Source organism: Quercus robur, chromosome 6, assembly GCF_932294415.1.
Source record: "Quercus robur chromosome 6, dhQueRobu3.1, whole genome shotgun sequence".
Classification (NCBI taxonomy): Eukaryota; Viridiplantae; Streptophyta; class Magnoliopsida; order Fagales; family Fagaceae; genus Quercus; species Quercus robur.
Genome location: NC_065539.1, coordinates 7,925,968 through 7,944,347, shown reverse-complemented (window position 1 = coordinate 7,944,347; position 18,380 = coordinate 7,925,968). Strand labels below are relative to the sequence as shown.

General features: G+C 33.8%; 2 protein-coding genes across 2 annotated transcripts; both read right to left on the bottom strand.

The window, feature by feature from the left end:
* Positions 1-3,910: 3,910 nt before the first annotated feature.
* LOC126732568 (outer envelope pore protein 24B, chloroplastic-like) lies at positions 3,911-7,535 on the bottom strand. The gene is made up of 3 exons (XM_050435501.1): positions 7,229-7,535; positions 6,368-6,730; positions 3,911-4,227 (listed from the first exon to the last, which is right to left on the bottom strand). The coding sequence occupies exons 1-3, from the start codon at positions 7,436-7,438 to the stop codon at positions 4,153-4,155; spliced, it is 648 nt and encodes a 215-aa protein (XP_050291458.1). The 5' UTR covers positions 7,439-7,535; the 3' UTR covers positions 3,911-4,152.
* A 9,013-nt stretch (positions 7,536-16,548) lies between these two features.
* LOC126732567 (transcription repressor OFP7) lies at positions 16,549-17,914 on the bottom strand. Its single transcript, XM_050435500.1, has one exon. It carries the CDS (start codon positions 17,833-17,835, stop codon positions 16,801-16,803), a length of 1,035 nt encoding a protein of 344 aa, XP_050291457.1. The 5' UTR covers positions 17,836-17,914; the 3' UTR covers positions 16,549-16,800.
* Between the last annotated feature and the right edge of the window lie 466 nt (positions 17,915-18,380).

The following is an 18,380-nucleotide window of genomic DNA, read 5'->3' as shown; positions in this document are numbered from 1 at the left end:
CCTCAGGAGCTAGGACTCTATATGTACCCCAAAATGTGTTGGTGGGCTAGGCATCAAGAAAACAGAAGACATGAACAAAGCCTTGGTGGCTAAAATGACTTGGGAGGTTGCAAGTAATGCTGATAAGATGTAGGTCAGAGTGTTCAATAAGAAATATGTGAGAAGTAAAAAGTTTATGAGAATGTTTGTGCCAAAAGCAGCATCATGGTCTTGTCAAAGTATTTTTGGTGGTAGAGAAGTGATTAAAAAAGGATTATGTCACAGGATAGGTAATGGTTTGAACACTTGGATATGGGAAGACCCATGGATTCCAAATGAGCCTAGTTTAATCCCTCGAGTTAGAAGTGGAGCTACTTGTGAAGCTTATTTAGTGGCTGACTTGATTGATCAGGACTCAAGACAATGGGATATGGGTTTACTTTCAGATCTTTTTGAGCCAACAATAGTCAATAGAATCCTCAGCATTCACCTCTCTCAGCAATTAGTCAATGATCAAGTTTTTTGGTGCTTGAATTCCTTAGGTGAATTTTCTGTGAAATCAGCTTATAATGCTATTAGAACTCCCTCCCCTATCTCTCATCCTGTGATGCAAAGCAAGGATTGGAAGGTATTGTGGAGGATGAAAATTCATGCTAGGCTCAAAAACTTGTTGTGGAAATTGGCTTGGGAAATCCTCCCTACATCTTTGATTCTAAATAGAAGGTTTACCCTCCCATCAATTGAGTGCCACTTGTGTGGAAAGTCTCCAGAATCTTTGGAGCATTTATTTTTGCAATGTGACTGGGCAGCTCAAGTTTGGCTCCTAAGCCCATGGTCGTTGAGGTTGAATACTTTGGAATCTATATCCATAGTAGATTGGGCGAAGTTGATTATCAACCCAAAACCTTTTCTTGATCTAGACGATGAAGCTTCTAAAGAGTTCCAATTATTTGCAGCAATTATGTGTGACCAAGTTTGGATGTGTAGGAATAAAGCTTGGGTGGAAGGAGCTAAAATAGCCCTTGTTGATCTTGCAAGGCAAGTGTATAAATCCTTTGAGGAACATAAGCAAGCTTGGAAGTTGCAGTGTAAAAATTCCTCCAAGGACAAAACTTGGTTTCCACCTCTACCAATTTGGATAAAATTGAATTTTGATGCTGCAATTAGAGAAGGAAAAACTTCAGTGGCAGTAGTGGGAAGAGACTAGGAAGGTAACGTTGTTGTTGCCTGGGCAGAGCAGAGGTGTCCAGGTAGCCCGTTATCTGGTGAGGCTAATGCAGCCTTGTTGGCCATTCAAAGAGTAGCATATGCAGGTTTTAAGAACGTTGTGATAGAAGGAGATGCATGAAATGTTATTGAGCCCCTGAGAAATCAAGTGACAGCGCCTTATTGGAGTACTAAGCTTGTGGTGGAGGATATTTTGTATTTTGCTAAAGGCTTTGATAATGTAAAATTTTCTTTTGTTTGTAGGGAAGGTAATGAAGTAGCTCATCTTTTAGCTAGATGGGCTGCCCTTTTGAATTGGAATGGGCCAGTTCCCATCTCTAATCTGTCGCCTGTGATTAGTCAGGCTTTGGATCAAGATGGTCACAGGCCCAATTTGGATTTTATATCTTTGTTTTGCAGGAAATAAAGTATTTATTTAGCAAAAAAAAAAGAGATGGAATAGGGTTATAGGAAGTTGAATAACTTGCCTCTATATTTTATGATATTGATACTGAAATAGGGTTTATTGTGACCCTGTTCCAAGACACTTTTTTCATCCTGATGAAAATGTATTAAAGAGAATGTCACATCAAAAGGTCTAGTACATGTGTGCAAGGAGAAGGTATTGCATGTTTCGGAAACATGCTGAACTTTCTCATGTGCAAGTCACTTGAAATGAAACTTGAGCTGAAAACCCAATTCAAAGTGAGATAAGACTTTGTGGATTAAGATTCAAGATTTGGAAATGCCTTACTTAAGAAGACTTTTTTTTTTGTCATAATGCAAGTAACAATGAAAGATGAAAAACTAAAGTGATTACAATTTCTAAGAGACTAAGAGCTCGTTTGGTTTAGAAATAGCTCAGTTTTCATAACTCATAACTCAAACCCAAAACTAATAACTCTTAACTCAAATCTCACTTTCACTCAAAACCTGCAAAACACTTGTTTGGTTTAAAAACTCAATCATATATCTCATTCTAATAACTCAACTTTTTGCCAAAACTGTGGACCCCACCCATTGAAAATCAGTTCTCAATTTTTGAAAACACTCAAATGTTGTTTCTGAATTCACTCAAACTCAAATTTTTGAGTTTTGAGTGATGGAAACAAGTACTCAAAACCAAGCCAAACACAAGATTTTTTGTGGGACCCACGTGTTTTGGAAACTCAGTTTTCACTAAGTGATATCACTCAAAATCAGTGTGATCCAAACAGGCTCTAAGTAATTTCCAATGCCATTGATTCAAAGTCAATTGATTCGAGGTGAACTGGTTTGAAGTGAAACATTTCTAAGCAAACTAATTTGAAGTGTACTGATTCAAAGTAAACTAGTTTGAGGTAAAGTAGATCAAAGTGAGTTGGTTTGAAGCTAACTTATTTGAAGTAAATCAAGTTAGCTCAAATCCTAAATCATAATTCTAACAACAAATTGAGTGAAAGCAAGCATAAATTCAAATTTAAGATTGAAGTGTACTGATTCAAAGATCTTCTAAGAATAAGTACAAATGATTTTAGAATTTATCTCAATAAGTTCTCTTATGTGTTCACAAAGTCCTTTTCATGCAGAATGAACTGCTATTTATACTTGAGGTCGTAGTAGTTACTTCATGTTTGACTTTTCATGTGTTGTTCCCTCACAATCACTTGTCATGTAGCCAATTGGTCTCAATAATCTCTTATAATTTCCTTGAGGCAATTGTTCTCATGTTGACTACGTCAATTAGCACATATCATTGTTGTATCTATGTGCTCCTATAATTGCTCGAGGCAACTAATTCTAATCTCTTGTAACTCCTTCTGGAAAACTAAAATAATGCCACTTGTCAGCATTTCAAGCATTTTCTGACTGTAATTTATTTTATTTGGACTGCCGCATCATCCTTCTTTTTCCAGCTATTCATCCCCTATCATGCAGCATGTTTTCTATAAATTGTTATTTTTGGCCCTAACAATATGTATGTAATTTATATGCTTGTATTTAAGTATTGATCTAAGTAGTGCCACATCAAAAGTACTAGTACATGTATGTCATTCATATGCTTGTATTTAACTACTGATCTATGTGGTGGTCCAATAACTCAATCTAACTACGTCTTTATAAGCTTCTAGCTAGGTTCCTAAGCTACACGAGATGTTTTGCGCAAACACAAGAAAGATTTTAATTAAGTGGCTTGAAATATTATACTTCAACTAGTTCTTTGAACACTGCATAATGAAAAAGGTTGTACATCACCTCTGTAACTTTCGTCCAACAATTATTTAATGTTTCATTGGTTTTAGTTATTATGTTGTGCAATAAAATTGGACCCATAGTTTACCATCAATTTTCTTGATAACAAATAGTGGCAGGAAAAGATTTGTGGTATTCACTGCAGAGAATCAAGTTATATGTATTATGTATAGAGATAAGAATTTTTATTTATATATTTATTTGAAGCTATTACAGATACTGAGAGAAAAATTCTATACAAAATTATATTCTGACTAATGTTAGATACTTGGATCAGCCTGAGTCAAAATTTGACAGGTTAAAAAAAATCAGATTCCTAGGTATGACAAACTGGTATTATGTGTAACGGGGATATATAAGTATGTAACATTTCTCTCACATGTAGGTGACACAAAATAAAATTCACCAACCCAAACCCTTAGAAGGTGCAAGATTACCTTCCAAACCAAAAATCGAATATGGCTTGCAGTTCTGTGAACCAAGAAATCATTCATTGGTGGAGCTCCTGAGAATGTTTGATTATTTGCATGGTGACAAGAATACAGGCAGGCTAGTTGGAAATATCATCAGTTAACAGAACTTAACATGTCAAAATTTCAATGGAATGCTGAAGAGCTGTTTCAAATCTAATCAAGAGTATTTAAAAGCGTCTTTAAGTTTGGACCATAACCAACTCAAGGAAGCTACTTTTTCATAGAAAGGGTCTCAACCAGCAAATAAGTGGAAACATTACAGCTAGAAGTCCCAGGTGCTCTCAGCATTTAGTTTCGGTATGTGTAATCCCTTTGCCAAATCGAATGATGCAGAGATCTGAAAGGTAAAACAGAGACTTAAATCAAGATTAATTCATGTACAAGAGATATGCTCACATGTAAATTAGCAGTAAAATATATCCACTGACAATGGGACAATGGAGAACATCCTTACAGAAGAAGAAAGTTTACTTGGGAAACATTTGCTAACCAAGCTGATGGAGTTTAAAATTCTTGACAAGAAATCGAAAGAGTTTATAATAATACAATGATAGAAAAATCACAAGAGAAAAAGTTAGAAAATAAAGAACTTTTTTGTTAGGAGTCATTTATTTGATGATACCCTACACAAGTCAAAGAGGTTCATATTCACCCAAGGACCAAAGTAGCTCAAATTGAATAATACAAGCTAAGCAATTTTCCATGACAAAAACAGTAGATTTGTTGTAAAATAGGAAAAATGTATATTCATATCCAAAAGGCACAATTTATCTGTTCTAGAAGTTGGCACAAATCATAATTGGAGTTGAAAAATATTTTATACAGATTTCCGTCATGATTTATCATCCTCATTGATCGATGCCCATAGCTCAAAAGCCAGTGGGTACATACTGATCATTGGTGCTAGGTGGGAAACATAGAGACTCAAAGTAGACTCGATCAGATAGCCCCTGTTGTCCACTTGTATCTTAAATAAATTGTTTTGACATAATTTTGTCATCATAGAGCATGAGTGAATATTCAGTGCTGTGGAACATTTACTAGGAAGTGTTACCCCAAAACTTAGTCACTTAATCCAGATGTATATGTGCATCATGGCATGGACAAGGTAACACAAGTGGTTCCAGAAATACAATAATCAGACTAAACCATTAATCCTAAAAATTCAAACCAACTCAAACCTTCTGGATATCATGCAGGAAAATATGTAGGGGCAGCTAGAAGAATGGGTGAATATCATTTGCCACAAAATAATAGCGCTAAAGCTAGCTGAGGAACAGAAGCAGAACAGCAACCATGGCTCAAGAGGGGACCAAAAAAAAAAAGAACCCCAATTAACTAAAATTCAAACTTCCTTGGAGCTTGGGTCTTGGCATTAAGTCATTTCAAACTTTTGAAGCCAAGAACACCAAAAATATGTAAACACAACCTATGGCTAGTTATCAGGAATATACATATATAAAGCTTTACAAGTCCAAGTAATTAAAGGGCCCTTCTGAGAGATAAACATGTGTGCTTAAAGGAAATGTATTAGGCCATTAAGATAAGATAGGGGATCGAATTCACTAAACTTTGGTTAATGGGGTAGATTGCAAAAACTGATTCCAATTACCAATATGATAATGCTGCTAGGCAGTCTCCACCCAGGGTATCAGCAAGATTTGCATTTAAAGGAGAGGTTTTGATATGCACGACATTTTTTATTTTTATTTTTTATAATAAACAATAATAATAATAGAAAAGGCATATCAGACATTTGCAAAGAAATCAACAGTCTTTCTCCAATGAACACTTGTATTCGTCCCTAGTCATTATCATAGACCATCTATAAAATTATTAGTCTCCACAAACTGAAAACTATAGAAGGCCTCAGGGATACACTATATTGCCAAACACATATTTTATACATACAAATACATGCACACATATAAAAACCAAATCCTGTGTTTATAGTTTCGCATAAACCATTTTGGCAATGTAAATACAATAATAAAAACCAAAGAAATGTTTATTACAGCAAGTACGCCACTTGTTTAAGTCAGAAATGAAGAAAACTAATGCTCCAACCTGAAATGCCACATTGTGGGATAAATGAGTTTTATTGAGCTACATTAATTTATGATTTTATTAATCAACAATCCAAGAGCAAAATTTGTGCACATATGGAGTCATCTAAACTCTAAAGCCCATGGTATAACAAAACAGGATTCCTTCTAGCGCTCTTGCTTATAGTTATAATGCTTAATCAGTCAAGTAAAAGATGAATGCAACTGCCAAGTTCTTGTTTTTAAATTTCCAGTTAAGGATATTTATTGTGCCTATTGGATATTTTTGTAGCATTCTAATTCATGTTAATAAAGATTGAGTTCATTTAAATTTTGCACCATAGTCAGGAAAACTATACGATAAAGTAAACTTATAGCACCATTAAGAGGCAATACAAACAAAAAGATAAATAATACATGATAATGCCATACCTTGAATCTTAAATTTTCGTTGTACTTGGAATTAGATGACCACTCCAATCCCAAAGTCTTGCTTGACGTCTTATATGAAGCCCCGATCAAATCACCATCAAGAATCCTCTGAGACATAGTGAAGTCCAAAGACTTCTTCCCAAAGTCATAGCATGGCTCCAATGTCATCCCTCCATGTGCATAGCTATACATCAACTTGCAATCCCCAAAATCAAATGCATAATCAACCGATAGCTTGTTAGCTGAATTGAGCTCAAGCATTCCATTCAAAGAAGTCTGGTTCTCACCCATCATGTGAGTGTAAGTCAACTTTAATGGTTTCTCCAACACCTTCACTTTCTTTTTGAATTGAAACCGAACATCCTGCACAAGAATTACCCATTCTATTCCTTTTTAGAATCCTCAATTCTCAGTCTTTTACACAAAGAAATTCGGAATCAGGAAAAACTAGATGCCTCGGATTTCAAGTTTTGGGTTCTAAAATATTAATATAAAAAATCTTTCTTTCTTTTTAATAGTTTGCTGAGACCTGTCTAAACAACTAGGCAGGCATGCCTCACAGTTTTTTTTTTCATGGGAAAATACTAGTACACACCCTATTACACACATTTAGAAATGCACTGAAATAGTGACCGATTTCTAACTTGGAATTACACACACCTATTACACACGTTCTTACACACACTAGAAATTTCTTGAAACACACACTGACCCACTTCAACTTAAGACTTTCCAACTCAGGTCCCTCAAACCGTACTGTCTCTCCAGTTGTTTTACAATGCAAAAGGAGATAAGAAAAATGTTTTACAAACCCAAAGTTTTCTTTGATAGATAGAGAAGTGAATAACAGAGTACGAGTACCTTGTTTGGGAGATCATAGTCTATGGTGAAGGAGCCAGGCTTTTCAACCGAGAGAGAGAGGGAGTCTAAGGTGGGCCAGTTGGTGGCGGAGATATCGTCGGTCAGAGAAGCTCGAAGGTCTACATCTCCGGCGCTCACAACGACGGTGCCGGAGAAGCCTCTGTTTTCGCTGTTGTAATTTTGTCTCAGGGAAACAGACTTAAGCATCATCTCTCTTTTGTTACGTGATGCAGAGAGAGAAAGAGAGGGACAGAATTGCAAGGAGAGGGTTTTAGGGGGGGGTTTTAATGGCAGCCAAACTGCCAAAGCCCAGAGAATATTTTTTAAATCAAAATGCCAATCATTGAAGAAGTATTTTTATAAATTTTTTTATGAAAAAATAAAATAGTAAATTTTTTTGAAGGCATGTATGGTAGAATGTAAATTGCAATAGTAGTTATTCTATGGTTAGTTTTTATTATACAGTATAATAATTATTTATGATATCTACTTTTTAAAATAAGAAATAATTATTCATAATAAATTTTTTTTTTTGAGAATCTAATAACGATTCCTTAGCAAGTGTAATGATTTATAAAATTAATATATTTTCAAATAAACAAACTTTTTATATGTACATAATAATTATGAAAAAAAAAATTATAAAAAAATAATTCATTTCTCTCTCAAATTTACAAAAATATTATTATTTAGAAAATATATTGTATGAGTAAAATATTTCCTAAAATAGATATTAAGTTTTATTCTAATGTAATAATATTACAACTTACAACCAAACTTATGAATATATTTATTTATTTCATTACAACATATTATTATTATCAATAATAAAGATTAGCAATCATGTTGTAATCCCTATTTAAAGTACTAAACGTGCCCTAATAGGTTTTTTATATTTCTATAAAAGTGATTAAAATTTTCTTAAAATTGTCCATTAACTAATGCTTTAAGGGACCATTAACTACACTCTAAAATTAAAGCTTAGATTATTTATTTTATGTTATTCTTTATTATTTTTAAAAATAGCATAAAAATATATTAATATTATATATTTATATGCGAATAAAAGTAAGGTTAAAAAAAAAAAAAAAAAAAAAAAAAAAATAAACATCATGCAGCAATGATATTGCCTCCATGGTTCGAAACACTAGGGATCAACGAACCACAAGTGGTCCATCAATTGGTTCATCAAAGCCTCATCCTCTGGCCATGAACATGATGGTCTCCATAGACCCTCACTTGACTTCGAAAAACTAGACCCGAATCCAAACCCAAACCTAAGCACCAGCAACAATAACGACCTTTTGAGGATGAGAATGGTGAAGCAAAAGGCAATATCATCAAACAACAATTTGAGGGTAGGGTGAAGCCCAACGAGAAAGAGGCACAATTAGGTGTTGTGGGGAGTATCAATGGATAGTGCGAGAATGAATTTAAATTGTTTTTTTTTTTTTTTTTTGGATCTTGTTTGGTAAGTGACGAGAAAAAAAGATGTGGATGATGATGGACCAAGTAATTACTCTCATCTTAGGAAACTAACCTGGATGAAGATAAAGTGTCATGAAATCTGTCATTTAATGCCCTGACGATTACATGTCAGTGTGAAGACCGTTGGGGCCCTAATAAAGGCTAAATTGAAGACTTGAGATGTTACCCAAACTCTCCTTAAATCCCCATTTAAGGAGAGCAACGACTACTAAAGAAAGCCAATATATATAGACTTACAGAATTCAAGAGAAAGTACAGACATTCTACTCAGCTTAAACCTCTACTACTAAGTTCTCTACATCTCTCAATCCATATTCACTAACTTTATCATCAGAGACTCTGTGGCCGGCATCACACCGATGACCACCCCAAGAGGATCCCATTCTTCTTTTTTCTAAACCTTGTAGGAACTTGGACAAATTCATGGTGATCCATCTAGACGAACTTACTGACGATTTTCACATCATCAGATGGTTTGCTGGATCTAGGTTGGATTATGTTGGATTAGGTTTACTATATCGATTGTAAATATCATTGTTTGACTAGTGGCGGAAGCAAAAAATGTAAGTTCTCTTCGTGAATTATTACAACGCAGTCATTGCTTTTAATTTCTTCCTTGAGTGGATCTCGTCTTTTCAATAAACAATGTTTAGGTGGACCAAATTTTTAGCCAAATTAATACATCTTCTGGAACTCGTCTCTTCAACATGTAACTTGTCTAGCGTATAATTCCAAAATGGCAATATAGGCTATTTCCCTGTATAAATCTCAAACAGTATTAGTTGCCAAATAATTTTTAAAAATGTTTTATTAATCAAAAATTGATGTATAGCCTTTAATAGTATTATTAATAAAAAAAATTATGTACGGCCTTTAATAAAAATTATAACTAAAACAATTTTCTTTTCTTTTATGTGTTACTTACTTCATGCAAATCAGAATGGTAGACAAGTAGGGGCCCTGATGAAAGAAGCTCGTTTTATAGTATCCGAAGTCGCAGAAGAAACTATTAGTTCCCTTTGGCACATTTAATTTTTCATTTTTTCAAAAAATGCTTATCTTATAAAAAAAAATTTTTAAAAAAAAACATTTTTAAGAGAATTTCAACTTATGATGTCTGCTCGTAATAATGTTTTTTACTTTTTTATCATCAGGCCAAAACATTAATCAGTTCTTGACCTCAAATTTCTTATTCAACAATTAAAGATTTTATCAGTTGAACTAAATGGAACTAAAAAAAAAAAAAAAAAAAATTTGAAAAGGGCCGTTTGAAACTGCTGTGCCAAATGGGTCCTTAATTTTTGGCTAGAAGGGCTTTCATCAGTTGGGCAAAAAAGGCCATGCGTAAGCCTGATAATTTATTCGTACCAAGATTGAGCCCAATCCCAGGTCGATTGTATGCTTGCTCTTGGGCTGAAAGCCATTCAATTTCAAAACAGAATCTGTAAATGCATCTTTGCTGGAACCCATTCTGACCAACAGGTTTATGGTCCAAACATACAGACAGAAAGTGAACTGGACCTTAGCAGCCTAAGAAGTAACAAGTAGCCTGGCCCATGGTCACTGTCTTTGGGCGACACCTCTACAACCTTAAAATAAGTTTTACAGTTTCATTGTTTCAAGTCAAGGGGGAAAACTTTCTCCAAAAAAAAAAAAAAAAAAAAAGTTAAGGGGGGAAAAAAGATAAAATAAAGTTTCACTACAAACTAGTTTGTAGATAATGGTTACAAAATTAACATAATTACATATTTTGAAAATATAATGGTTGAATTGCATGTTTATTATATTTTTAACATATATATCAAATTTTGTTTAAATCGGATGTTATTTATTATTTGATTAATAAACTTATTTTTATGCATAATTTAATATTATAAAAATATAAAATTTAAATATTTGATTGATGATATAGATATTTATCTTAATTTAATCTTACTGAAAATTTGCAAATATTAAGGATATAATAAAAAAATGCAAACTAATGAACTTGTCAAAATTCACATCTAATGAAAATATATAGAGGAGTTTGTAGCCACACATTGTTAAAAAGAAAAAGTTAACAGATGTTTTAAAGGTATTGGATTAGGAAATATTTTTATGAACTTTTTATAGGAAAAGTAAAAAACAACTGATTTTTCTTTTTTATCTTTTTTTAATTTCTTTTTTCATGAAAGTGTTGTCAAAATTTTCCTAAATTGGTTCATTAACAAATGTCCTAAAAGTATTTACATTAATATCCTCAAAATTTTAGCTAAACTAACCCAAAGAAACTCCACTATTTCTAGTTTAACTATTTATGTTTTTCAAAGATATATATCAACCTTAACACTGCATCACTATTTCAATTAAATATTATTTCCTTCATATTCATATTTTTAACCTCAAAATCAACCATTATCCATCACAATCACACATACCTAGTTGGATTTTAATACCAAAATCCACACCTATCTTGCACAATCGCACACCCAAACAACATAACCCAACAAAACCCACATAAAAGCCTAGCAATCCACAAACCCCAACCACCACAACGCCATCACCACTGCCACCGCCACCTCCACCTACAAAACCCAACAACTACTTCCACAAATGCAACCCAAACCGATTAAACCTAGCCAAAACCTTAATGGAACCAACCATTGTCATCAACCACCATTTGTGACTCTGCCACTATCATTCATCACCCTCCATCTCTTCTGTGCTAGCCGATTTGGGTGTTGGGAAGGGAAGATCAAACGTTTTCAGAGAGAGAGAGAGAGAGAGAGAGAGAGAGAGAGAGAGAGAGAGAGAGAGAGAGAGAGAGAGAGAGAGAGAGAGAGAGAGAGAGAGAGAGAGAGAGAGAGAGAGAGAGAGAGAGAGAGAGAGAGAGAGAGAGAGAGAGAGAGAGAGAGAACAAAATAGTGTAAAAAATGAAATAAAAAAGTAATAAATTTTTGTGTTATGAACAGCATCATGGTACTATTCATTGTTATATTTTTTTAGGTTAGTTTGGTAAAACTGATGTGTGAGGTTTTTGTATTTTTGATACTTGATAAACATATATATTAAGATGAAAATACAAAATAGGCCAAGCCTATGTAGAGTTCATTGTTATGGTTTTTGGCTATATTTCTAGCTTAGGACTAGCTAAATTAGTCTAATGCAAACACTAGCCGCTCCACGTTAGAGTTAGGGTGGTCACAGGACTACCTTTGCCTGGAAAGAATCATTATTATATATAAAATTTAAAATATTTTTGATTTAAAAAAAAAAAAGGTGTGACCACCCTAAATTTTTTTTAGGTCCAATATAATTAAACTTTGGACAAAATTTAGCAACAAACTTGATTATAGATTAAGGCTACAATTCTACTCAATATTTTTTTATTAGATATGAATTTTAACAATTCTGCAATTAGATTAATTTTTTTTTCTTATATCCTTCATACTTGCAAAACTTCAAGAAGATTAAAGATAAATAGTTTTTATGATCAATCAAATGTTTAATTTTTGAGTTTTTGTAATATAAAATTATATGCAAAAAATAAGTTTATGGATTAAATAGTAAATAATATCCGATTGATATGAAACTTGACATCTGTTTTAAGAACATAAAAAAACACACAATTCAACGGTTAGATTTTCAAAATATGTAGTTGTGGGAGGAACGAATCTTTCTCCAATAAGGTATTGTTCGCTTTGGGAATGGGCTGAGGAGGCCGATACCACCCGCACGAATTTGCTCAATCCCACATCAGAGAGAAACGCCTCCCACCCGCAGCTTATAAGCATGAGGTCACAAATGGGGTGTACCACTACTACACATGTGGCATCGACCTCCTCGGCTTATTCCCAAAGCGAACAATACTTGATTGGGGAAAGATTCGTTCCTCCCACAAAAAAGTACACCTTACTTGTGAGCTCATGCTTATCCCACAGTAGTCAAATTTTAGTCGGCCTTTACAAACAAAAAGAAAAATCTAAATTTTTTTTATTTAACTAAAATTTTGAAAAAGATATAGCTTGTAATATTGATAATGAGATATATCTATATTTTTAATTAAATATTGTATAATTTAAGTTTTTAAATAACCAACTTAAAAAAAATTTCTGAACCACCACTGAATACAAATGCTGCTCTAACTCACTGTTAACAAAAACCCTGGTTAAAAAAACCTTAACAATTATTCATAAGTCCCGAGGTATGGTGGGATAAAATCCAACGGGGCCATAGTGGTACTTGGGCTTTTTTTTTTTTTTTTTTTTTCTTTTTATTTTTTAAATTTTTTTAAGAAAGTGGTTCTGAGCTTTCACAACTGTGACCGTGTGATTACTCAATAAGAAAAGGATGAAACATTCAGAGTGGGCGTGCTAGATTCCAGATAAGTAGGATCCAAAAGATCTAATCTTCAATTGCTTTGGGAAGCGAGTGAGCATTTTCTTTTCTTTGGACAGGTGAGGAATCTCTGATACCGTGAGTGCACAATGCTTCACTGAAATTACCACTAGCAGTAAGACTTCTTCATTCTCTTTGGCCGAGGGTAAATTTTGTGGGGACTTTTGGCGTGGTCTTCACGAAACAGTCACAGATATCAGAGAGAGAGAGAAACATTATTATCCCTTAACAGTATTAGATAAAGTCTCACCTCTCACCTTTATTAGTGCAGTGCTCCGTCAGGCCTTGACTAATGTTAGCCATTCTGAGTCTGAGACAAAGAAACAAATAGACGTGCACAGTACTATGTCTGTGTGCACAATACACGAGCACAACCTGATTCACCTGAAGCTTCATTTATGAATGACGATGAGAGCAATTTCGTTATCTAGTATTATTATGTTGGACTTCGTTGAATGGATGTGATATTGGGAATTCCATAATCTACGATGTACTTGTGTGTTGTGACCTAATGAGACCAATTTCAGTATATCGGTACCCGATTATTGTTAACTGTTATATATGTGGAAATAATCACCGGAGGGATTTTTTTTTAGGGTCAGATTAATGTGTGTCTTTAAATAAGTAAGTTTATTTTGCTTTATACTTTGAGTTTTATTAATAAACTATTTAAAGAAATGTTTTATGAAAATGGAAAAAAAATAACTAACTATTTTGATAACCTTTCTAATTTTTTTTGAATTTTTTTTTAAATAAATAATTAATGCATGTCATAGGACATATATACATTAATTAGATCCTTAACAAGACTTAGGCCGTATTGTTAGTATACCGTTAGTGATATTAGACCTGTTAGTACACTAGATTTTCCATGTTCTAACTTAACTAACTAATCTCTCATAAAAAAAAAAAAAAAAAAAAAAGTTAGTTCAACAACAACTTTATTGTTTTGAATAAGGGACATTCGTTCAAATCTTCTTGCCCATAAGAGGATATTAAGTGTAATGGTGATATGAAATATAACTCTCATTTGTGCTAGTCTAGACTGTATTTGAAATAATTTTGGTATAACAAGTCATGAAGGAGCCAATCAATGTAAAGACCATTTGTGGTTGTTTCCCTTGTTATACAAAATATTTATTGGATAGAGAAAAAAAAAAAAGTATATAAGACCCCCTTTAATTGGAAGAAATAGTCATTTCCAATCAAGATAACAATAACAAGAGATTGTTTCCAAACGGAAATAATGAGACACCATCCTATTTAGGATTATAAATGGGAAATACTTAAGTAGTCTCTAAGCACTGGGCTCTCACAAGGTGGATGAGTTATGGTGGGACCTATGTTTGGGGTCCACCCCCTTTGTGAGAGCCCGAAGCAGTGCTCCGAGACTACCTAAGCATTTTTTGTTATAAACAAGCTAAATTGAGTTGAGCTGTGTATTAAAAATTTAGACTTGTTTATTTAGTTTTATTTCGAATACGAGTTGAGTTCAAGTTCATTACCAAACAAATTAAATTACATGCTCAAGGTTGGTGCATAATCTTGGCAAATAAGCGCGAGCTTATTCACGAGTTACTTAATTAATTTTTTTTAATATATTATACAGTAAAACAATTACTAAAAAGTCTTACCTTCTCACAAATCTATGAAATTTGAACTTGAACTTGATTGACTTGCTAAACAAACAAACATAAACAAGCACTTTTTGCTACAGCTCTAGCTTCTTCGTAAAAAGCTTTACAGGCCTAATCCTACTTCATAGCTATAAAACTCATGATAGTTTACGACTAACAGTGAACAGGAGGCCCCCACAGCTTGGAATAAAAGTCCCATATCTCATGTGCAGGAAAATAATTAGCGTGTAAAAATGTTGGGGATTGCAACTCGGCTTTTCAATCCGTCCGCCAATGTCTGGTTGATCAAAGCTTATGATCATTGGTCAAATGGGAAATGCCTGATCAATGATGTTTTGGGTCCCGACTCAATCTTTCATGTTTCAAACACGCGTTACTATACTTACTATGTCGGAGTACTTCCTTTGAAATGACCATGCTTGTCCGCCAAAAGTGTAAAAGCGTAAACTCGTTAATCAGTTGTCACACCTTCACATAGCTCCATTGAATCCCAATAGTTCCCCTCTGTTCACAAGGCCCATAAGTTTGTGTACACCATTTGTTTCATAATTATTGTCGTGACCTATTGTTAGTTTCATGTGTCATAAAAGTAGTTCTAAACTTCTAATAATGAGTTTATATAAAATTAATTAATTAATTTTTTTTAAAATTTTAACTTACAGATAATTTGGGTGAGAATTTAATGTTTCCACTAAAAACAATAAAACATTAAGAAGTACCGACTAATTAAACTAAAGGCCCTTGCATGAAAATAATGTTATTATAACTATAATTAGCTACCTTTTATTTATATTTAGTCCAATGCATTCGACCTGATACAAAATTCATATGTGACTAAATTTGGTTCTCTAACTTAACCAAAAAATCAAATATATTCATTATTTTTTGCACTATACTTAGGGTCCGTTTGGATAAAACTTATTTTACTGAAACTGAAAACTGAAAACATTATAGCAAAATAATTTTTAAATATGTGAATAGTACCGTGAGACCCATTTTTAATGAAAAAATTGTTGAAATTTAAAATTTATGGGTCTCATGAACAGTATACTGTTCACAGGAGAATTGGTCAACAACTGCGGCTGAAACCAAAAAAAAAGAAAAACTGGAAACGCGCTAGAGCTGAACACGTGGACGTGGACATGTATCCAAACAAGTACTTAGATTAAAAGATAGTTCAGTTTTTCTTTTTAAAAAAAAAAGTTTGATCAATGTTGGACTCTTGTCTCATATCTACAGATTCTACACAGACTTAGAATATGTAAGTTTATTATCTGATAGCTCTATTTTTTTCAAAAAAATTTAATCTCGTTATTGCTAAAATTTATTTGATTTCCTTTATTCAAGGCAAAAATATAATTATTAATTCTCATCCATATTTGATTGCATTCTAATAGTGTCATTATTTCAAAATATTAAGCTAAATTCATATTTTTAAAATATAATATTATTAATTCTAATAAATATTATGAAGAGCTTTTGATTTATTTTTAATACTCATATATTGTAGTTTAACTTTTAAAAATTAGATATATCCAAGTTAATAATTATATTTGATACGCTCTTTAGAAGAAAAGATGTTGAAAATATAGAAAAGCAACACGCTTTTGGTTTTGGATTCTACTCTTAAAAAAATTCAATCTCCAAAGAGTATTTTAAAAGGGAAACTACTTATAACTTTAGTTCATCTTTACATTTGACCATCAAAAAGAAGTTCATCTTTTCATCTGATTATTTTGGTTCTTTAAAATAACATGGCCCATAGTTCGCACTCAACTCATTTTAAGTACAATAAAACTAATAGAAAGAGTATTAGAGTTGAGAAAAAGTATTAGAGTAAGAATGGTTATGCACAATTGCTAATGGTTACATCAAGGAGAAATGATATGTCCACCATAGGAGCTAGATTAGAAGATATATAAAGATGCAGAAACACCCCAAGGGCTACATTTATGGCTAAGATAATGGGACTAATTTCTAGAAAAATATTTATAACTAGAAAAAAAGTAAAACAAGATGATTTGTTATCTTAGCATTATCTTTATTATTCTGAAAATGATTCAAAGAGCCCTACGAAGTAGAAACACGTTGACTAGTTCTAGTCGATGTTCTCCTACAAAACAAAGCCTCCCAAATCTCAGAGAAAGCCTGAACGATAACCCCATGGTGTTCCCTATCATTCAAAGACAGAAAACAATGCAACAGCTGCTCCAAATCTTTCTCATCAAACATCTGCTTCTCCAATATCATCTCCATCATCGACCTCTTGAAGTCCTCGTACGGATCCTTCGACTTCTTCACCACCGCGAAGCTCTCTCTCACTTTCCCTTCCACCGTGCACGGTATGAGCCTCTGGAACATCGAGAGCCTCGCCGGAGACTCGCTCTCCGGCGACGAAAGCACCAGCTTCCTCTTCGAGACGCACCGTTTCTTAGACTTCCTGGTGGATTTTCGCCTCATCATTGGTGGCATCTCGCGTATGGTTTCCAAGTTGGGGTTGAACTCGGACGAGGAATCGGTGGAGAAGCTTCTAGAAGATGAAACTAAGGTCTCGGTTTCTTCGTCATCGTAACCTTCGCTGCTGAACAACCCGCTATCTACGCTAGAAGTGCTGACACGGACTTTAGTTGTCGTTTTCTTCTTTTTGGCACGTCGTTTTTTCTTTTCCGCTGTTGGAGGAGGAGGAGGTGGTGGTGGCGGAAGAGACAAAACGTCGTCGTCGTCGTCGGAGTCTGATTCGCCGGAGACAGAGGAGTTGTAGATTTTGTTACGGCGAGGGGTGTCGTCGTAAACCTTGGCGACGACATGCCACTCGTCTTCTTTTTCCCAGTGGAACTCGAGGGTTGATTCGGTGCGGTCGTCATCAGAGAGAGTGGGCTTGGATCTGAGGCCGCAGCCGACGGATATGAGAGCGGATGACACGTGGCGCCTCAGGGAAGAGTGATGGGGTTTGGGGGTTTGTTGGGTTTGGAGGTTGATGAGTGGAGAAGGGCGGTAGAATATTGAAGGGACAGGATTAGCTGGGAGAGTGGAGGGGTCTTTGGAACAGCAGGATTGGAAGGATGGGATCACTCGTGAAATTCGGAACTTGAGACGTTTAGCCATTTTTCTGCTTCTTTCGACTGTTAATGTGTGTGAGAGAAAAGTGTGGTTTTTATATAGGGACTAGGGAGCTAGCTTGGTGCTAATTTTTGAGCTGGTTCACCCAAAACAAGGACAAAAAAAAAAAAAAAAAAAAAAAAAAAAAAAATTGAGCTATTTCACGAGGTATTTATTCTTAGAGACTGAAAACCATTTTGTTACAATTTACATAAGTATCTTGTACGAGTTCATCATTGTTACTTAATAAAAAGTAAAACAATTGATTGTCATAATCTCATAAGATTATGATAAAGCGTATAGTGAAATGTGTAGTATTAAACTTTTTGTTATTTCTTTTTCCTTATGGTTCATTAGGTTGGGCTAGATTAGTTATAATTATACGATTAAAAAATTAATGAAAGAGTAATTTTAAAGATACTACCATTTTTATATTACAAAAAAGTATTTTAAATATTCATTTAATATGTTATTTAGTTTTTCAAGAAAAATTAATATATTGTTTAAGTGATATTAATCATATTTTTGTTATATCAGTTTGACTTTTTATT